This window comes from Rhea pennata, chromosome 6 (assembly GCF_028389875.1).
Source record: "Rhea pennata isolate bPtePen1 chromosome 6, bPtePen1.pri, whole genome shotgun sequence".
NCBI lineage: Eukaryota > Metazoa > Chordata > Aves > Rheiformes > Rheidae > Rhea > Rhea pennata.
Window position 1 is genome coordinate 40,265,112 of NC_084668.1, and position 17,242 is coordinate 40,282,353.

Sequence of the window (17,242 nt, forward strand, 5' to 3'; positions counted from 1 at the left end):
CACTTGCTAACAAAATCCCTCACTTATAAAGAAAGAAGTATGTTGTCTAAAGCTGCAATCCAGCATTACAAGAAGGAGCGTTAAATGAAAAAAAGAAAAAAAGAAATCAAACAGTTCTTCTCAGCAGAGTCTCAAGGGCTGTGCTGTAGTACTGCCCTTTATTTGCTGTTTGAAACACTGAAGTTGGATATCTTCTCTCAGTATTATATGACGTTTGTAACACCTAACATTCCACAAAAGCCCCACTTCTTATTTCTTTATTCCCATTTTTTGGAAGCTGTATGCACTCCCCAACCAAGTCTCAAAGACAGCTCCATTTTCACCCTTTAAGGATGTTGCAAGAGCCCTCCTGCCTTTGAAAAGAGTAGGAAATTCAGTTTAAATCTCGCCTGCGCTTCTTTGGTGCCCTGGCACAAATGACTTGCATCCTAAACTCTGAAGCAAGAGCACTTGGAGAAGAGCATTCAGGTCAGCCTTCCTTGGCTGCTGGCAAGGCACATGCAGTAGAGCGGCAGAAGATACCAACACAGCAATCGAGGCGGCGAAAAAAGATAGGGACAATAAGCACGTACGAGTGCCTGAGGCCACAGCAGAAGGGCTGGCGGGGGGAGCCCTAAAAGCATAAGAAAACAGGCAACATAAAATGGACAGGAATAGTACAGCGCACAGGCACAGCTGAGACAGAAAAATCCGAGAAGGGAGCTTCGTCTTTGGCCCATGGTTCCTATTCTCTCTCGTACACACACCACCTTTTCTCTCCTCTGTAACCATTTCAAGTGGAAACAAGGATATTCTGACCTCTTCTATCTTTGTGCCTTTTGATTTATCTGGTATTTTTGTCAAATCACCTATTTACAAGAACTTGAAATAAACTCAACAGGTGAGAACACTATTCTCCACAGACCAAAGTCCAGCTTGATCTGGTTTACATTTTTCTTGCATCTTCTTGTTAAATTTTTCCAACAGGCTTTCAAAGTGAAATTAGACGTTCTGTCAAGCCCAGCTCCCCAATGCGGCCTTATTCTCAAGAGGCTGGAGAGTGATTAATTTGGGTTTTTGATTTTCCCAAGTGACAAGAAGCCAGGCATTACAAAAGCCCCGAACGGTGAATGAGATCAATTAAAGAGCAGAAGCAGCAACACAATTAGTAGCACCAGGTTCAACAGAAAAAGAAAGCACTGATGACGAAAACAACAGCAACAGATCTGCCTGCAGCAGGAATCTCTGCCACGACCCAAGACAGGCTGAATCCAAAGAGTGCGTTTCAGAACTTTTACTATGCTATTAGTGCCGAAATGAAATAAGCCAAAGATGTCGGTAGCTGGTGGACTGAATAATAATAAAAAAAAAAAATAGCGGGACACTTTCATCTTCCACACGTGTTTTAAATAGAGGGGGAAAAAAAGCAATCCTTTTATTTAAACAGGGGAAGCAATAGACTAAAACCATCTGTAGTTGTATTTCAGACCCATTTCCCTGAGCTGAGATTTTTCTGGCTGTGAAATCCAATGCTCTACAGCTTCCCTTTACAGCTATTACCATAAATGTTCTATCAAGTTCTTTATATTCCTACTCTGCCTCAAACCCAAGTGAAAGGGATGCTGCAGTCGCACAATGACTGCATAAGGCTGGAGTCAGGCATGGATGTACAGGACCGACATTAAAAATCTGTCAAAACCGCAGCTTGGCAGAAGCCCGTAGAAGATAATAAACATCTGGGAGTGGGGAAGAGGGGGCGACACAAGGGCTATAGCACAGGGAACAAAATACAAACATTTTTAATGCAGGCACGGATCACACCTTCGGTCGGAATCGGGCGCATCCGGTCATCGTTTCGCTGAATTTAAGCTTGGACGTTCAAGCTGTCGAGAGCTTAATTTAACCTGCTGCACTGAAAGAAATTAAAAGGAAGCTCTGAGCAGAACTGTGGGATGGAGATGAAAGAGCCTCAGGAGTATTCTCTTTCCACTGCATCTACCATTTTTTCCAGTCTTGCGCCTAGAGCCTGTAAATCACAAAGCTATCCTGTCATGTACAGAAAGCCCCATTGAATGCCCAAGTTACTGTCTCGCTGCCTCTAATGGCAATTTCAATTAAATAAGAAAAAACAAAGATTGCTTCTTGACAAAAAAAAAGATTTCCTGACTTTTGGAGGTCCTGGCTTTTGATGCATCTTAGGATGCCTCAAGCAAAGCGGACCTGAAGCCGTGTTCAGAACGAAAGGCTCGTTTACACTTGGCAGCCTAATGAGGTGCTTTGTGACAAGCAAGGGACATCAGCCACAGACCTGCGAGAGAAAGTTAGTCTCACGACACTACGGCAAATGCATTGAAAGGACTGGCTCCACTGACTCGGAGGACAGCGAGACTCTCGTTACCATCTCTCTTATCTAAAGAAAAGACAAGCTTGCTTCTAGTTTGTTGCCTACTAACTCGTAACATCTGACCATCTTCAAGGAAGCATAAAAGCAAAGGACGCAACATTTCCCCCCGCCTTTGCTTTTCTAAAAACACTATATTGCTTGCTATGATTTCCCTCCTAAGGGACAAGTCATTACAGTGCTAGCAAGGTACCATCCTGCTCCCTAGAAATCGAAGCATCCACAGCAAGAAAAAGAAGTGGCCAGAATCAGTTAATTCTCTTTCAAAGCCATCTTATGAAGCAAGCTCCTGGTATCGTAGAAGGAAATTTATGATCCGTATCAAAGAGAGGGCACGTCTATTCCTAACTGACCCTGCTGTGTTGCCAGCACTGTGACAAGCACGGGCAGTAAAGAGTAGCTGTATTTTAGAAAACCCAGAAGACTCGGCCAATGAACTAGAAATGGGCTGCCAGCCCTTCCTCTGCACAGCTTGCCTAATCAGGTGTAGGTCAGGTGCAGAGATATTATAAACTACTCCGAGTTAACAGTTTGCTAATTTATCTTAACCTCTATTACCTACAAGTATCTTTGTTTGCCTCATTTGTACTGTACGCTGAATGTGCCCTGTAGAAAGATCAAGCATGACAAGTTGCTTGAGTATATCAGGACAACAAACTAGAAAGAGATGCAAGTCTCGGATGTTTCAGGATGCCACCACATCCCAAGGCAAAGTTAATTTCATGGCTCCCACTGAATAAATCTACAGTCTAGATGTATAAAGGATATCTCTAATTCCTCTGGCATAATGTTTTGGCTGGGCAGCATCAGATCTGTTGAGAAGAGAGATGCGATTCTTACACGGTGTCACCCTGAATTGCTATTAATGAGGTGGATGATGCTGTGGGCATAGCTTGTCCTGGCTGTCAAGCTTAGACAAAATGGAGAAGTGAGGAGTATTACAAAAGGCAAGTAGTTACACAGGGATTAGTTTATTCAGATAACTAGTTCTTAACTATCCCTATGAGGGAGAATGAGAATGGATGGTCCTTCTGAAGACAAACCATAAGGCTTCAGGGTAGTATCTCCTGGTTAGGTTTCTCCTGCCAACATTTTCTACCTTATCAAACCCACACAACATCCACCAAGAAGGTCCAAGAACTGCCTTCCCATGAACAGCCATCTCATATTAGCCAAATGGTCAAGAATAAAGTTCAGAAGATCAGTCGCTTGCATTTGATTCCAAGTCACATGCATTGATAAGCCTATCGACCACTTTGTATTTCAATGGTCACAAAACCTTTGAAGCCAGCCACCAGCAGTTAGTTGTATGTTGTAGCTAGTGATCCCATAAAGATCAGCCCAATTAATGGTGATTTGCAAAATAAGAAACAGTTGGAGCTCTCTTAAAAAGAATACATCTTGGTCAAGTAAGCTAGATCACGGCCAAGCACGTACAAGATTATGTGAGAAATACTATTTCATAGCCCTTGTCAAAATGATGCGACTAATAAATTCACTTCAACTGTAAGTAGAGGGTCAGAGTTCCCCTCTGATTTAACATCAGCATTGTCTTCTGATTGCAAGAAACTCACATAACAACATTTTGCTTTGAAATAGAGCCCTGAGGTCTAAAAGCACTTGCAAAATAATGAATGCATGTCTCACTGAACCATTTCCTACTGAAATATTTACCTTGCATTTCAAGAAAGGTAGAAAGAGACAGAAAAGAACTGCTAACTCTCTTCAAAGAAATGCTGAAGAGCCAGAAAAAGAGCCACATCTCTTGTCTCTAGACTTATACTTTAACCTTCAGTCAGTATAATCTGTGGATAACCTTCAAGCTTAAAAACCGCCCCTCACTGGTAATTGAGAAGAGGTTAGGAGACTCTCAACTGTCAGTCTACAAGACTTCAGTGGTAAACTTTAATACCAGTGTTTCTGAAATTTAACATTTTTACAATTAAAGCTGAATAACTGTAATATACCAGATAGGCAGTTAATTGTCCCCTGCTAGGCAGGAAAAGGTTAAGAGTTACCTGGGGCTCCAGGAGCACCAGAAAGCAAAGGAAATAATGGAAACACCACCAAAGATACTCTTGATCACATGCAAAAACAAACACTGGGCTATTATAAACGCCCAGAACTAAGAAGTAAAACATATCTTGCTTTTCATACAAAGCTACTGAGTTTCAGCGGTATAATGTCCTTCTTGCCTTTTTATAGGTGTCAGGTGTTATAAATGTCATGGACAAATAATTTTTTTTATTTCTTCAAGCACTTATTCCAGCTCAGTGGAAACTACCAGCTCTTTTGTAGGTTTAGGATAACTGAAGTCTGGGCCCTCAGCTCGGAGCACTCAGCAGTTCCTCTGCTCTCACAAAATCACTGCAGCAGAAGAGCCGCTTGCTTAGAGCTTCAGCTGACAGTCCTGTAAACTGGATCCTCATCATCACCATGGACTGTGGGGGGCACATTGCAGTGGCTGAATTACGCAGCTACACCAACTGTGACAAATCAAGGGCCCCGTGACCTGAAAGAAGATGCTCTTCCAGCTGCAGGAAGTCCAAGCCTCTGTGCTTCAGCTGTCCCCTAACAATTCTCAGGTTGTGAAGGGCTCGTGTATCAGATTCGGCACAGAGGCTTCTTTCACCACACAAGCTACGACAAAGCTTTGAAGTGTTCGATTTCATAGGTAAAGTATACATAACGGCCTGGGACCTGTTGCTCTATGATCTAGCCTGGAAAGAAACTGAGCCTGCAAACAGACATGCTTGATGGGACAACCACTCTCCTGTTAACTGGAACAGAAACTTCATTAAGTCCAAGAGGAAATAAATGCAGAATGTGAGTTTCTTGCCCACCCCTCAGCCAGATACTGGCAAACCAAAGCACTGTGCTCTGTAGATATATATTAAACAAGTCTAATTATTATAAACATCTACTTGAATGTAAGATGTATGGATGCTGAAGAAGAGAAATTACGAAGTCAGGAATTATCCAGTGCTAGCTATATATAAATTTTCACCTTTCCAACCTCATTTAAGACATTACTTTAACTAGATTTAAAGTTAGACTGTTACATACCTTTAATTATTAAGATTTATTTAAAACAAAAACACTAATAAAAAATATATTGATCTGGAAAGTTCATTCATTTCCTCGGTTAGGGCTTACTTTTAAGGTCTTTAGGGAAAGCACTGGGCATATGGAACTTTATAAACTCCTCTAATTCAAATAACATTGTTTGAAAGCTCCATACTTTGCTCTCGCAGTATTATTTCTTTTGTGTAAGTTGACTTGAGAACATGACTCTCTGGATTCCCATTATTCTCTTTGCACTACAAACACGTTTCAAAGCTCAAAAACTCCTGTAGCATACTGGGTGAACTGGCTTCACTTACTTGTTTTCCTTGCAACTACGATTTATCGAGGTGCATATTTCCTGAACGTATATACATCCTCAAATCAAACGTCGCCCTTGATGTTGATGTCTCCGCAGCTGTTCAAGCATGCTACGACCACAGGCCACATTTATTCGCCATACGAGGAAAACCAATCACAGCTGATAGCACACCTCAACACAGGCGGCATCACAGCACAACTCATTCCAAACTACGGACAGATACTTGGAAGATTAAAGCAACCTTAAACAACAAACAAGAGGTAGTTTAATCTTTCAAAGATCTTTGGGTTTGGGGGGTTTTTGTTTGCTTTTTTTAAATGCAAATGAGATTACAGGATTTCCTTACTGTCGAAGAGCTCACTTTGTACCAGGGAGCTATCACTTGCAGCATTAACCCTTCCGTTTTGACAAACACTAATATGGAAACAGTGAATTGAGGATGTTTTGCAGACTTAAGTGCTGCCTCTGTCAAATGTCAACCATTTAAGCCACAGAGGGACAGCTTGTAGCTGAAGTTAGACAAGTAGACAGCTGTGCATACTATATTATACACTACACACGCACCACACACACACACACGCATACATATGAAAAAGTGCTGATTTTTTGGTAATGATCAAAGTCCATGAGCAGCAGACTGCAACACTAACCCTTCATGTGAGAGGTCAGAAACATGTAGCGACTCTGGGATATGACCCTGAAACCCTGACAAAAAGAATATTCACCATTCTCATTCTGAAGTGGGGGGAAAAAAAGTAACAAAAAATTAAAAAAGCTAAACCAAACACAAGCTAAATGAAGCTAGACTAAATACAAAATACGCATTTAAGCATCCATAAGTAAACGTCAGAAAAAGCAAAGCTTTATAGTTCCATTCAGTAAGTTAATTTGGTCACATAAACAATTTACTGACAGGCATTTGGCACTTCAGGCTGTGAACAAGATTAAGATGAGCATGAGGTTGCCAATGTCAAATTATCAGAAGATGAAAACTCACATTTCTTGCCATTTTGGAACTCAGCACAGGGTTTAAGTGCTGAATGCAACAATTCTTTACATTTTAATCTGGGGGGGGGGGGTTAGGAAAAAAGATCTGAAGACAGAAAAAGCAGATGTGTTTCTAGAGAACTGCAGAATTGTAAAAATCCACATACCACAACTCACTAATCAAACAGCAGCACTAAGCGAGTAAGAAAAACTTAGCTGAAACCTCGCAAAGTTGTGTAGAAATGCCCAGGTACCCTAAATCCTTTTTAACCTAAAATTACAACACAGCGCAGTTCAAGCCCTTTGCAAAGCAGCAGCTTGCTATCCAATGATACATGGGCATAATCTCTCCACCAGTGGAGCCCCTCTTGAAATCTGCAACCTGCAGCCCAGTTAACAAGGCACAAAAAATTTATTGGAAGCAGTAAGCAAACAAGTAGCATTTGAACTCCTGTTGCATGGAGGTAACAGATTTTGCAGGGGGTTTGGGCCCTTGACTCGGTTTTTGGCATAGTACGTTCAGCAGCAGCTTGGGAACATCTCACAGTGTTCTTCATCTGTGTGACAGGACAGTTTTTTCCCCCATTATTTTGGCAATAAATTCATAGCATACATAAAGGCTAAACGTTCAGAGTACGGAAACTCTGCTTTAAACTTACCCATTCAATTGAGATCCTTATGGTTTACAAGAAGAAATGGGCAAGTACTGCATTTTACTGGCTGTGGATGCCAGCACATGCCTAAAAAATCGCTGGCAGCAAGCACCATTTAGTTTAACACTCTGAGACCCTTTCTAAAGGGCTTATCCTGTAGTGCTGTCATCACTCCTATTTTGGAATGAGAATAACAGGAAAGATATTTAGCTGCCACGTCTTTTTTTCCAGGAGAGCAGAAGGGCTGAGCTCTATTTCACATACTCTGCAGGGAGGATCAGCATTTACCTGTTAAAAAGTAGTCCTTTTATTTTTAAAAAAAAAAAAAAAAAAAAGTTTCCTTAAGGTATGCTGCTTAGAAAGCTCAAGCAACAGCTTCATGTTGCTGTTAGTAGAGTTTACCCTGCTGAGCTGACAAAGTTTCCCTCTGGAAGTCTTTGCCAGAAGTGAGATTTGTTTGGTGATCACAAAAGGGTGTGAAAAGTATATGACTATTTCCTTGCCCTTTCTATTCTTAAAGAATAATACAAACTCTTTGCACACATGAACACACGCTTTCCAATATATGGTGTGTTTTACAACATTCAAAATTGTAAGAGCTCCAGAACAACTAATAAAGGAGAAAATGACTTCATATGCACTTTCCAGTTAATTTTTTCCTTCTTTAAAAAGGAGGGAAAGAAAAACCTCTTCCAATCTAAATTGCCTGTTTAAGCTTAATGCAAGTAATTTTGAAATTCTATAAATCTGTTTGCAATTACATAATTTATCCTAGTCAAGAACTGGTCTGTTGAATTCAAGCAACTCTAAGACACATTGTGTGGCTGACTTTTGAAATGAAAGTGATATGTCCGTCAGAAGCAAGTCAAGCCACTCTTTCCAGCATATGGCACAAGACTCCACCAGTCAATCAGTGCAATCAGGAAAATAAGGCAAGGTGTAAGATCTGCACCAATATAACCTACTCCAATGGCCTCTCATACCCCACGGCACAGGGAGAACTCTATTTCAAATTAATAAACCCTAATATCCCATATTTAGGAACTCAAAAGCCACCAACTATTACAATTCACACAAATTACTGCAGAGATCAAATGGCTCCTACAAGCAACTGGAGAGTGATAAAGCCTAAGCAGACGATATTTAAATACATATTTGACTTACTGCGGTATTTTATATCATGCTGGAATTTAAATGACCATTTGCAAAAGCAGGAAAAAAATCCCTGTCCCATGTGAACAACTGTTTGCAGCACTGTTTAAGTTAATATTATTATTTTAAGGAAGAAATTCTTCCCTCTGATATTCCTGGGACACAGTCCTGTAAGTCAAACACTTTTAGAAGCAGAACGAACCAGCTACTCTTCCAGGCAGGTAGGCTCTGATATCCCCAGTCTTCTGCGAAATAAGTCGCGTGAACTGCAGCTTGCACCCTAATACAGCTGCCTGCCGTTTCCTCGGTCTCAAAGCCGTGCCGGTAATTTCGAGGATCTGTCTCTCTAGCAATTTAAGGAAGTATGAATTGTAAGCATTGTAGGATAGAGAGCATCATCATCATCATTCGTTAGCGGCAACATCACTACTAGTTAATATTAACCATTAGGTCTGTTTTCCAGAAGAAAATGACATTTTCTACTCAAGTTTGAGAAGCTTCAAAGCAGTACCCTTGATTTCCCAGATCTCTCCAAATAGTACGGCTTTCTCCAGATAGCAAAGTTAACAAAAATCATACAAATAACAACAGAATTTGCCGAGGAGGAATCATGCAGATACGCATTTACTTTCCGTGCCAGTCCGGGAGACCTGAGAGGTGCACACCTGCAACACAAAACCCGCCCCGTCTCGCACCAAAATTTAAGCCCCAAACTAGTTAGCAATGGCTTTCCTGAGACTATGTGACCCTCTTACTGCCTAGCAATGAGAAAGTATAGATAATTCCTGGTGAAAAAAAAAAATATCCATCAAGAAAAAGATTTATCAACGAAAAAAAAAAATCATGGGTGTCCAATCCAGTCCAGGAAAAGCCATCAGCCAATAGTCGCAGCAGCAGTAATTGTTCTAAATCTATCAATAAAGCTAAGCTGCTCCTTCATTGACTGCAAACACCAATTTCTTTCATGGAGGATTATAAGTTGATGTTCATGGTCTCTCTACCACCATTAGGGTGATAAACAGTTTAAACTACATCAGGATCTGACATGTAGATCAATTCTGGGTCCATAAAGAATCTACACAAGAGGTTTCTGGACAGCGATTTACTGCCCCCAGTTTTTATTCTCTCTTGCTGCTAAAATTACTTCTGTCACATACTTACAAGAGTAAGAAAAAAATGTAAAAAGAATTAATTTTTCATGTACTACTAGAGCAGTCTTTTTTAATTTCTGAGTTTTAAGACAAATATGTTATTGCATTTAAAATTATGCTGAACAGCATGTGGCACTTAGCTAAATAGTGAGCCAATCCCACGATCCGCTCACTATCAAGCAGACAGCAATTTGAAACACTGAACCAAGCTGTCTAGATTTTCTCTGAGGGCAGGCACAGGCTTCATGTTACCAGCGCCAAATTATATTAGACATTTAATTTTAAACCTCAGGTACTTAAATGTAAAACCTTACAACAGTAATAGTCATAAAGCAGTGGGGCATTCCATTTCAGAGAATAGATTTTTCTATTTTTCCCCTTTAATTTAACCAGCACCTCCTGTTTTGTGGCTCTGCCCACTACAAAGTAATTTATCTAATTAGGAGATGTTCACAGCTGCTTAAAAGACAGAAGCCCCAGGAAACCAAAGGTCTGGTTAGGAAGACTTTGAAAAGTTCTCGAGAGCCACACAAAGTATTAATTTAATGTGGAAAAAAAAGGTGCAGAGAAAAATTGAATCCCAATATGTTATTTTGTCTACAATAAAACCATGTGACAATAAGCAGGCATATTCTCCAGTACATTGGCATTTGAATTCCAAAAGATGCTTAGCTTCTCTCCATACCTGCTGCTTTCACAGTATTATCTTTTTATGACTAAAATTCAAAATCTTTTAATGGAGAAAAAACCCTTAAATTAAAAAGGGTTTTTCATGCGTCAACTCGCCAGCATAAAGGATACATCTATGAGCTTACTGAAAGATGATAGACTGATAGCAATGAATTATTCTTGACGTTTTCTAGCAGTTTTCTCATCCCAACACTTATGTTTATACTGATGTTTAGCTGCCTGAGACCGTTCAAGAGCACAATTCTTTTCCCACATATCAGGAAGAAAATAACCTTCTCATTAACTGTAAACCTCTGCAAGACCTCTGCAAGAAATTATTTAAGTCAGGCTTACTCAAAACTACGCACCAGTCACCTGTATTTTTGAATAAATATTTCATAGATAATTCTAGCTGTCGTCTCTTTTGATCCAGAAGTAATCATATATGAAAGTCAAGTCAGAAGCAGGTGCTGCACATACTTGGAGTTTGGGGCTTGTGCAGGAGGAAAGGATCCCTTTATCGGTAATTCAGGACCAGCTGTACTACAACATCAGGAGCTAGAGACAAGTTCAGAAATATCTCCAAAGGAGAAACAGCATTACAAAGAAAAGGGGAAAAGGAAGTGGCAGGAATTTAGGTTATATTTCTACTTCTCAGCATATTAATTGCATGCCACTTAGAGAACTCATTGAATTCTGTACTTGATGATTGTCTTCTCCTGCAGCCTGACGTTTCACTTCCGGCACTAGGAAGCAAGGCAATGGTATCCGCTCACCTGCCTGCAAATAGGCCAGCAGTGAAAGACCAGAGAGTGACTAACTCTGGTCTTTCCCTTGCCTTCGTTCTAGTGATAACATAAAATTTTCTCCAACTTTTCTCTGAAGAGCTACAGTATAAAAGAAGGGAGCGAGAAGCCGATGCTTTGGTATGACCTTTTAAAACGAAGGTAGAATTAGGGTGGATTAAAACAGCAAAGCAACTCAGGAATAGACACACAAATGCGTGGCCTGGACTATGAAACCAGTTTAGGCTGAAGGAATCTGCGGGCATTGGCAATGCGAAGGATAAGAGAGAAAAATACTCCTGGTGCTTGAAGGAAAATGGTCTGAAGCAGGAGAATGCCATGGCCTAAGACTAACTGGCTTCCAACGAAAGAGGAGGGTTGGATGGATGGAGAAGGAAAGAGCTTTCCACAATTTTATCATTCTACTTAAAAGGATTTCTCTCTCTCAGGTAGACTGAAGTAAAGCGTGTTTACTTTAAAAACTATGTCAAAATCTGTATCATTTTGATGCAAATGCCATAACCTTGAAGATGTTGCCCAAGATTTTAGAGCTCCAGAAACATATGTGCTTAAGCACTTTAAAGAGCTCATGTCAGTCAGAGCCAAGGTGACTAAGACTCAAACTCTTCGTTCTCATAAGGTGGCACTGAAAGCTACCTAAAAACCCAGAGGTAGTACCTGGATTATATTCAATCTCAAACATCACATATTATACAGACACACATGGAACACCGAAAGATGTGTTCCTGCTCCTACAGTTCTCACTATCTTAGGGAAAGACATCAGAAACAAAACAGGTACCTCCCATTTCTCCCCCTCTGTTATCCTTATTCTCACATAAGCTCTTCTCAGTGCTTTCTTCCACATGCTCATCTCTTCATCTGTTGCTCTGTGTTTCACAAGCTTTCCATGGTTTCTCCACCTGCTTATTTGAGACGCCATGACCTTAGACATGTGTTGCACCGACACCAACCAGATCTGCCCCATGCTGCATTGGATATTATCTCATCCCAGCCTGCTCACCACAACTGCTCCACGCGTGTCCTAACCTGTGTAGGTAGCAGGTAAACTACATGCGAAAGCTTGCATTAAGTCTCAGTCCTTGGCCCATACTCTCCACTGAGACCAGATGCAACATTTTGTTACCAAATACCCTACAGACTTTCTGGGGAAAAAAAAGAAAGAAAAAAGAAAAAAAAACCCAACCCCTTGTCTCAGTGTTACAATCCAACCACTGCCAAACACAATCTGGAACAGCCTTTGTTCATTTAATACCATTAAATACTCCACACAAAAAATTCCGGGGGGGGGGGGGGGGGGGGGGGGGAAGGGGAAGCACGCCTGTAGCATGCATGCTTTAAAGCAAGATCACAGCAGAGAAAAAAAAATATTGCTGAAAAGATCTGACAGATAACTTTCTGCTAATATTTACTGCTACACAGAGCAAGAAAGTAAGGATACAAAGCGAACAGCCTATACTACACACTTGAAATTAGAATTACACACTATAATTACATTAGCTCTTCCTGATGAGAAATTATTATATTGATCTGTGCTCTTTCATCTAATTTCTCCTTTTCTTTTGGATGTGAAAAGTTTGGCTTATAGCATCTGGATGAACATCATCAGTTTTTACAGCAAAATATAAAATTACCCCCTCGGCCCCAGACCAGACAGACCCTCCCCCCCCCCCCCCCCCAAACTCCAGGTTTCTTACCACTGCTAATGCCAGAGTTTGCAATGACTGTTGCCTCACTCCACTGATCTGCACTGGAGACCGAGTAAGAGCGCTGATGCATACCATCCGGACGACTGTTGAAGGAGACTAGACTGATCCCACTGGCCATCTGAGACACAGATGTGCTAGTAGTCACGTTCCCTAGACACAAATGGAAAACAAATTGGTGTCAATAGAGAAGACAAAATTGATTTACGTGAAAATGGATGGGGGCATCTTAACAGAGCAGAAAAAGAGATTACTTAACCAACATGAACAACAACGCACCACTCTCTGAACCTCTGAAGGCAACAGTCCTGTGACCACCTCGGGTCACCACAAATTTCAGCAGCCCAGTGAAACCTAACTAGAAACTTCTGACAAAAGAGCCTAGATTTTTACAGATTTCAACTCATTCTGTTCATCTGCCTTCTGGAAAACAATATTCCACAACCCTGCTAGCAGTCATGCTTTATGCAGCTTCTCCACTGCTAAAGGTAGATGTGCCACAGCTTGGAGAACACTGGCTTAGAGCACACAGGACACAGACTGAGCACGGACAAGAAATTAACACCTGAGAACTACGGTTAATACAACTGACCAAAGTCTGAGACAATGCAGCCAACTCAAAAATTTTAAGACAGCTTAACACTAAATAAACACTAAATAAAATGCCATGTCCCCAGGTAAAGTCAAAATACAGCAGTGGTGTGTTACTAAATATGAGCAAAAGAAGTGAGATATAAAAAAGAAGAATCATAAACAGTAAATACAAGAAACTGTTTTAGTATTTTCATGATCCATGAGGGCTAGGACAATAAAAGTGTTTGGGAGAAGGAGGTAAAGATAGGTGAAGAGCGATTTGGTTGAATCAGTTTTAGAGTCAAAACAATTAAAACCATTTCCACAAATTCAGATTTCCAGTGGTCTTCCTCTTGGCTTGGTATGTGCCAGAGAGTTTGCTCCACATTTTGGATTTCTGACCAGTTTACTCCACTCCTGGCCCAGGATGAGTATTTTACCATGCTAGGTTCATTCTCCATAGAAGGCTCTTCCACAGGATAGCTGGCATTAGTGACAGTATGGGAGAGTCTACTCTCAAAAGACACCCCACAAGGCTTATATGGCTTTAAGAATATTCTTTAAAAACAGGTGTAAAGGGAAAGAAACAGACACAATCTTATAAAATATCCTAACACTTTGCATTTCCATTGCACCTTCTACTGATGAGTTCAGAAAAATTAATGAATTAATTTTCAATGCTCCTGTGAGGTTGTTAATTATCTGCTATCATTTCCCGCATTTTTCAGAGGTTAAATGACCCAGGGCCACAAAGGAAGATTGTGGCAGACTTGAAAATAAAACCCAGATCTCCTGACTCCCAGTTCTATCATTATGTCTTTTCCCAGAGCAGCCTTTGGGAAGACAGCAGAGCTTAGTGAACTACTTTGTGTTTATTAGAGCTGGCATAATTGTCCCTTTCTCTCCTCCCCTTTCCCAAGACTAATCCATGTCTTTAGTTCGTTACACAGATCCATCAGTACAGTATTTGTCCACCTGAATGTACTTCAATCTTCAGTCTCAAGAACTTCTGTGCAGTAATCTCTACTTCTTAGACAAGTTACAGATACAAAGAAAGTGAACTTATCTGCTCAGTTGCGCAAAGCCTACGGCGGATTTTAGAACTGAGTTGGGCTCCCCCAAGGCAGCGCTTTAGCCACTGGCACATAATTCCTCTCTAATCACTTTCCCCAAGCAACCCTTTTGTCCACAAGAAATCCAGAATCGGAGTGCTATCTGTGACAGTGTTGAAAAAAATTGATGCCTCCAACAACCAGTGCCCTCCAGGGCATTGTGCGTTTGACCTACCAACTGAAAGCAGTTTGCTAATGTTAGTATTTTAGCACCTTTTAAAGGTATCTTCCAAAGAAAGGTTCGGCAGAGAAACCATGCCTACAGAACTGAAGGCACAAAGCAGAGGTTCAAATTATAGCTTAGTATTTTAAAGTGGCAAGAGAAAATGGAAAGCTGACACTTCATATTTTGAGTTCTCTTAAAAGAAATACCTCCTTCCAAACGAATCTTTGCAGTGCAGCTGATGCTCACTTTGAAATAATCAGTGGGGTTGTTCTCCAGTTTTCACAACCCAGAGAAAACATGAGCATTATTATTAATTTTGGTGATGATACTGTATCAAGGGGAGCAGCTGACACAAAGGGCAGGCTTGAGACGAGAGGGACCCTAGTAAACTGAGAATTGGGTCAACGGAGATTTCCTGTGCTTCAGCAAGGAGAAGCTCTAAGTTCTGCCCCCAAGACAGAATAATCCCACATAGCAACACAGCCCAAGAACCAAACTGAGAGAGTAATAAGTATTTCTGAGCTATAGTGGATACCAGAGTATGTGCTAACACTGTCCTTTTGCTGCAGATAACAAACCACACACTGGGCCCACATTCAGGAGCACCTGAAACACTGCATTCAGGTTCAGGGCCCTACAATTCAAGAAGACTGTTGGGAAACTGGACAAGGTCCAGACGACCTATTGAGGTGGCCAAAGGCCTAGAGCACATGGCCGACGAGCACTCTGCAAGCTGGGCTGCTTCAGTCTGGTGAACAGAAAGCTAAAGGCTGATCTAATAGATGCCTGCAGCTATCAGAAGGAGATGGAGCCAAACACTTGGTCATTGCAGGTAATATATGAGGTGGCAACAGCCACAGACTGCAGCTTGGAAAGTGTAGATGTGGTATCAGCAAATACTTCACCAGGAAGATAATACAGCCCTGGAACAGGCTGCCTAAAGCAGCTGGGGAACATCCATCCTTGCAGGTCTCCAAAACTCAGCTGCACAAAGCCACAGCTGAACACATCTGGCACCACCAACACTCCTGCTTCAAGCAGGAGGATAAATTAGAGATGTTCTCCAGAAGATCCTTCCAAACAATATTTCTAGGATCTTGTGAATGATTAAAAAGTCCCCTTCCCCTCCCCTCCATTTTTCTTCAAAGGAAAAACTTTTAAAGCTCAAAATCTACTGTGTGGGGGAGTTTATTACTATTTTTTATTATTACAATGACCTTACAGGAGAGTTTTTTTTTTCCTTGGTCTTGTTTCTAATTTTATTAGCCTTCAGCTTTTCAATCAACTTAACTGAGTAAGTTTACATAATCAGGTTTACAGGTAACAATTATGTGGCTGATTAATCCAAACCATTGGTTTCTTTTTTCTTTTCCTTTTTTTTTTTTTTTTTTTTTTTTTCCCTGCAGCACCTTTTCCAGCATCTTTAGACTATTACTGGTAAATGGCTTTGGAAACAACTTATTTTTCACAAACAATTAGGTTCCCCATGGGGAAACAACCCCCTCCTCCCCTCCGAGGGCCTGACAAATGGCATCTACCCTGCTGGACTGAAGAGCAATGCCACGAAAGTGCACTTTTAGCCCGTAGCAATCTTTCATTCTGCGCCTAGTAAAACGGGAAGCTGCATTTGATGAATTCCTGCAAGAGAATCTTCGTAACAAAGATCATGAAGGAGAAAACTGGTAGGTGAAAGCTCAGATGGAGCATTCCCTAGGTATCATGGGAAAATGGAAAATAATTACTGGACATCTTTGCCTGGGTGACACATCCCCATTAGTCTGTGCTGGATGGCTGAATTGCAGAGAGGGGCAATATTTGTATGCTGACATCTTCTGCCTAGTTCACAAATTTTTGAACAAAAGTATCCAGTCACTTCCTAACCATCATGCAAAGGCAAAGCTTTAAAAAGGGTACCTGGCGTGATAACAGAACTTCTACATCATCACGTCAGCACCAAAACCTTTACCTGCACTTTAATGCCCTCTTCTGCAACTCCACAACCAAAGTTATGACATTACTTTAATCTGCAGGGGAAGCGACTTATTCTGCAAACCAAACAGGCTTTCACATTTGTGAAAGTTATGGATTGTTGGGGGGGGGGTAGGAAAAGAGAGAAGAGAGAAGAGAGAAGAGAGAGAGAAAGAAAAGTTCCCAAGCACCCATCATTTGTACTTTGATCTACGATGCAACCCAACCCAGCTATCTTTTCTGTTACCACAGTCCAACAGCCCTGCTACCAATCTGTCCCTTTACCTGTTGTGATAACATTTATTCAAGGCTAAATTTTCTTCACAGGCTGTAAGATTTTTTTCAGTAAATCAGACCACGCAAGTCAAGATCCTTGGTTAGACATCAGAAGAGCTTGTCTAAAGAAAACAAGACTGGAGTCCCATCCCCCCCATCAATACGTTCAGCTCTAACACAACCTTGTTAGCTACAATCGTTTTTAAAAAACACCATTTCCTAATCCCCATTGTTAATTTTTTCACTTCTCAAACCAACT

General features: G+C 41.0%; 1 protein-coding gene across 5 annotated transcripts in view; it reads right to left on the reverse strand.

The window, feature by feature from the left end:
- Positions 1–17,242, reverse strand: part of AGAP1 (ArfGAP with GTPase domain, ankyrin repeat and PH domain 1) — a 375,973-nt gene that overhangs the window by 92,687 nt on the left and 266,044 nt on the right. For all 5 annotated transcript variants that reach the window (XM_062578166.1, XM_062578164.1, XM_062578163.1 and 2 more), the window contains one exon: positions 12,880–13,041. In XM_062578166.1, the coding sequence (XP_062434150.1) occupies positions 12,880–13,041 (162 nt within the window). The remainder of the gene's footprint in view (positions 1–12,879; positions 13,042–17,242) is intronic.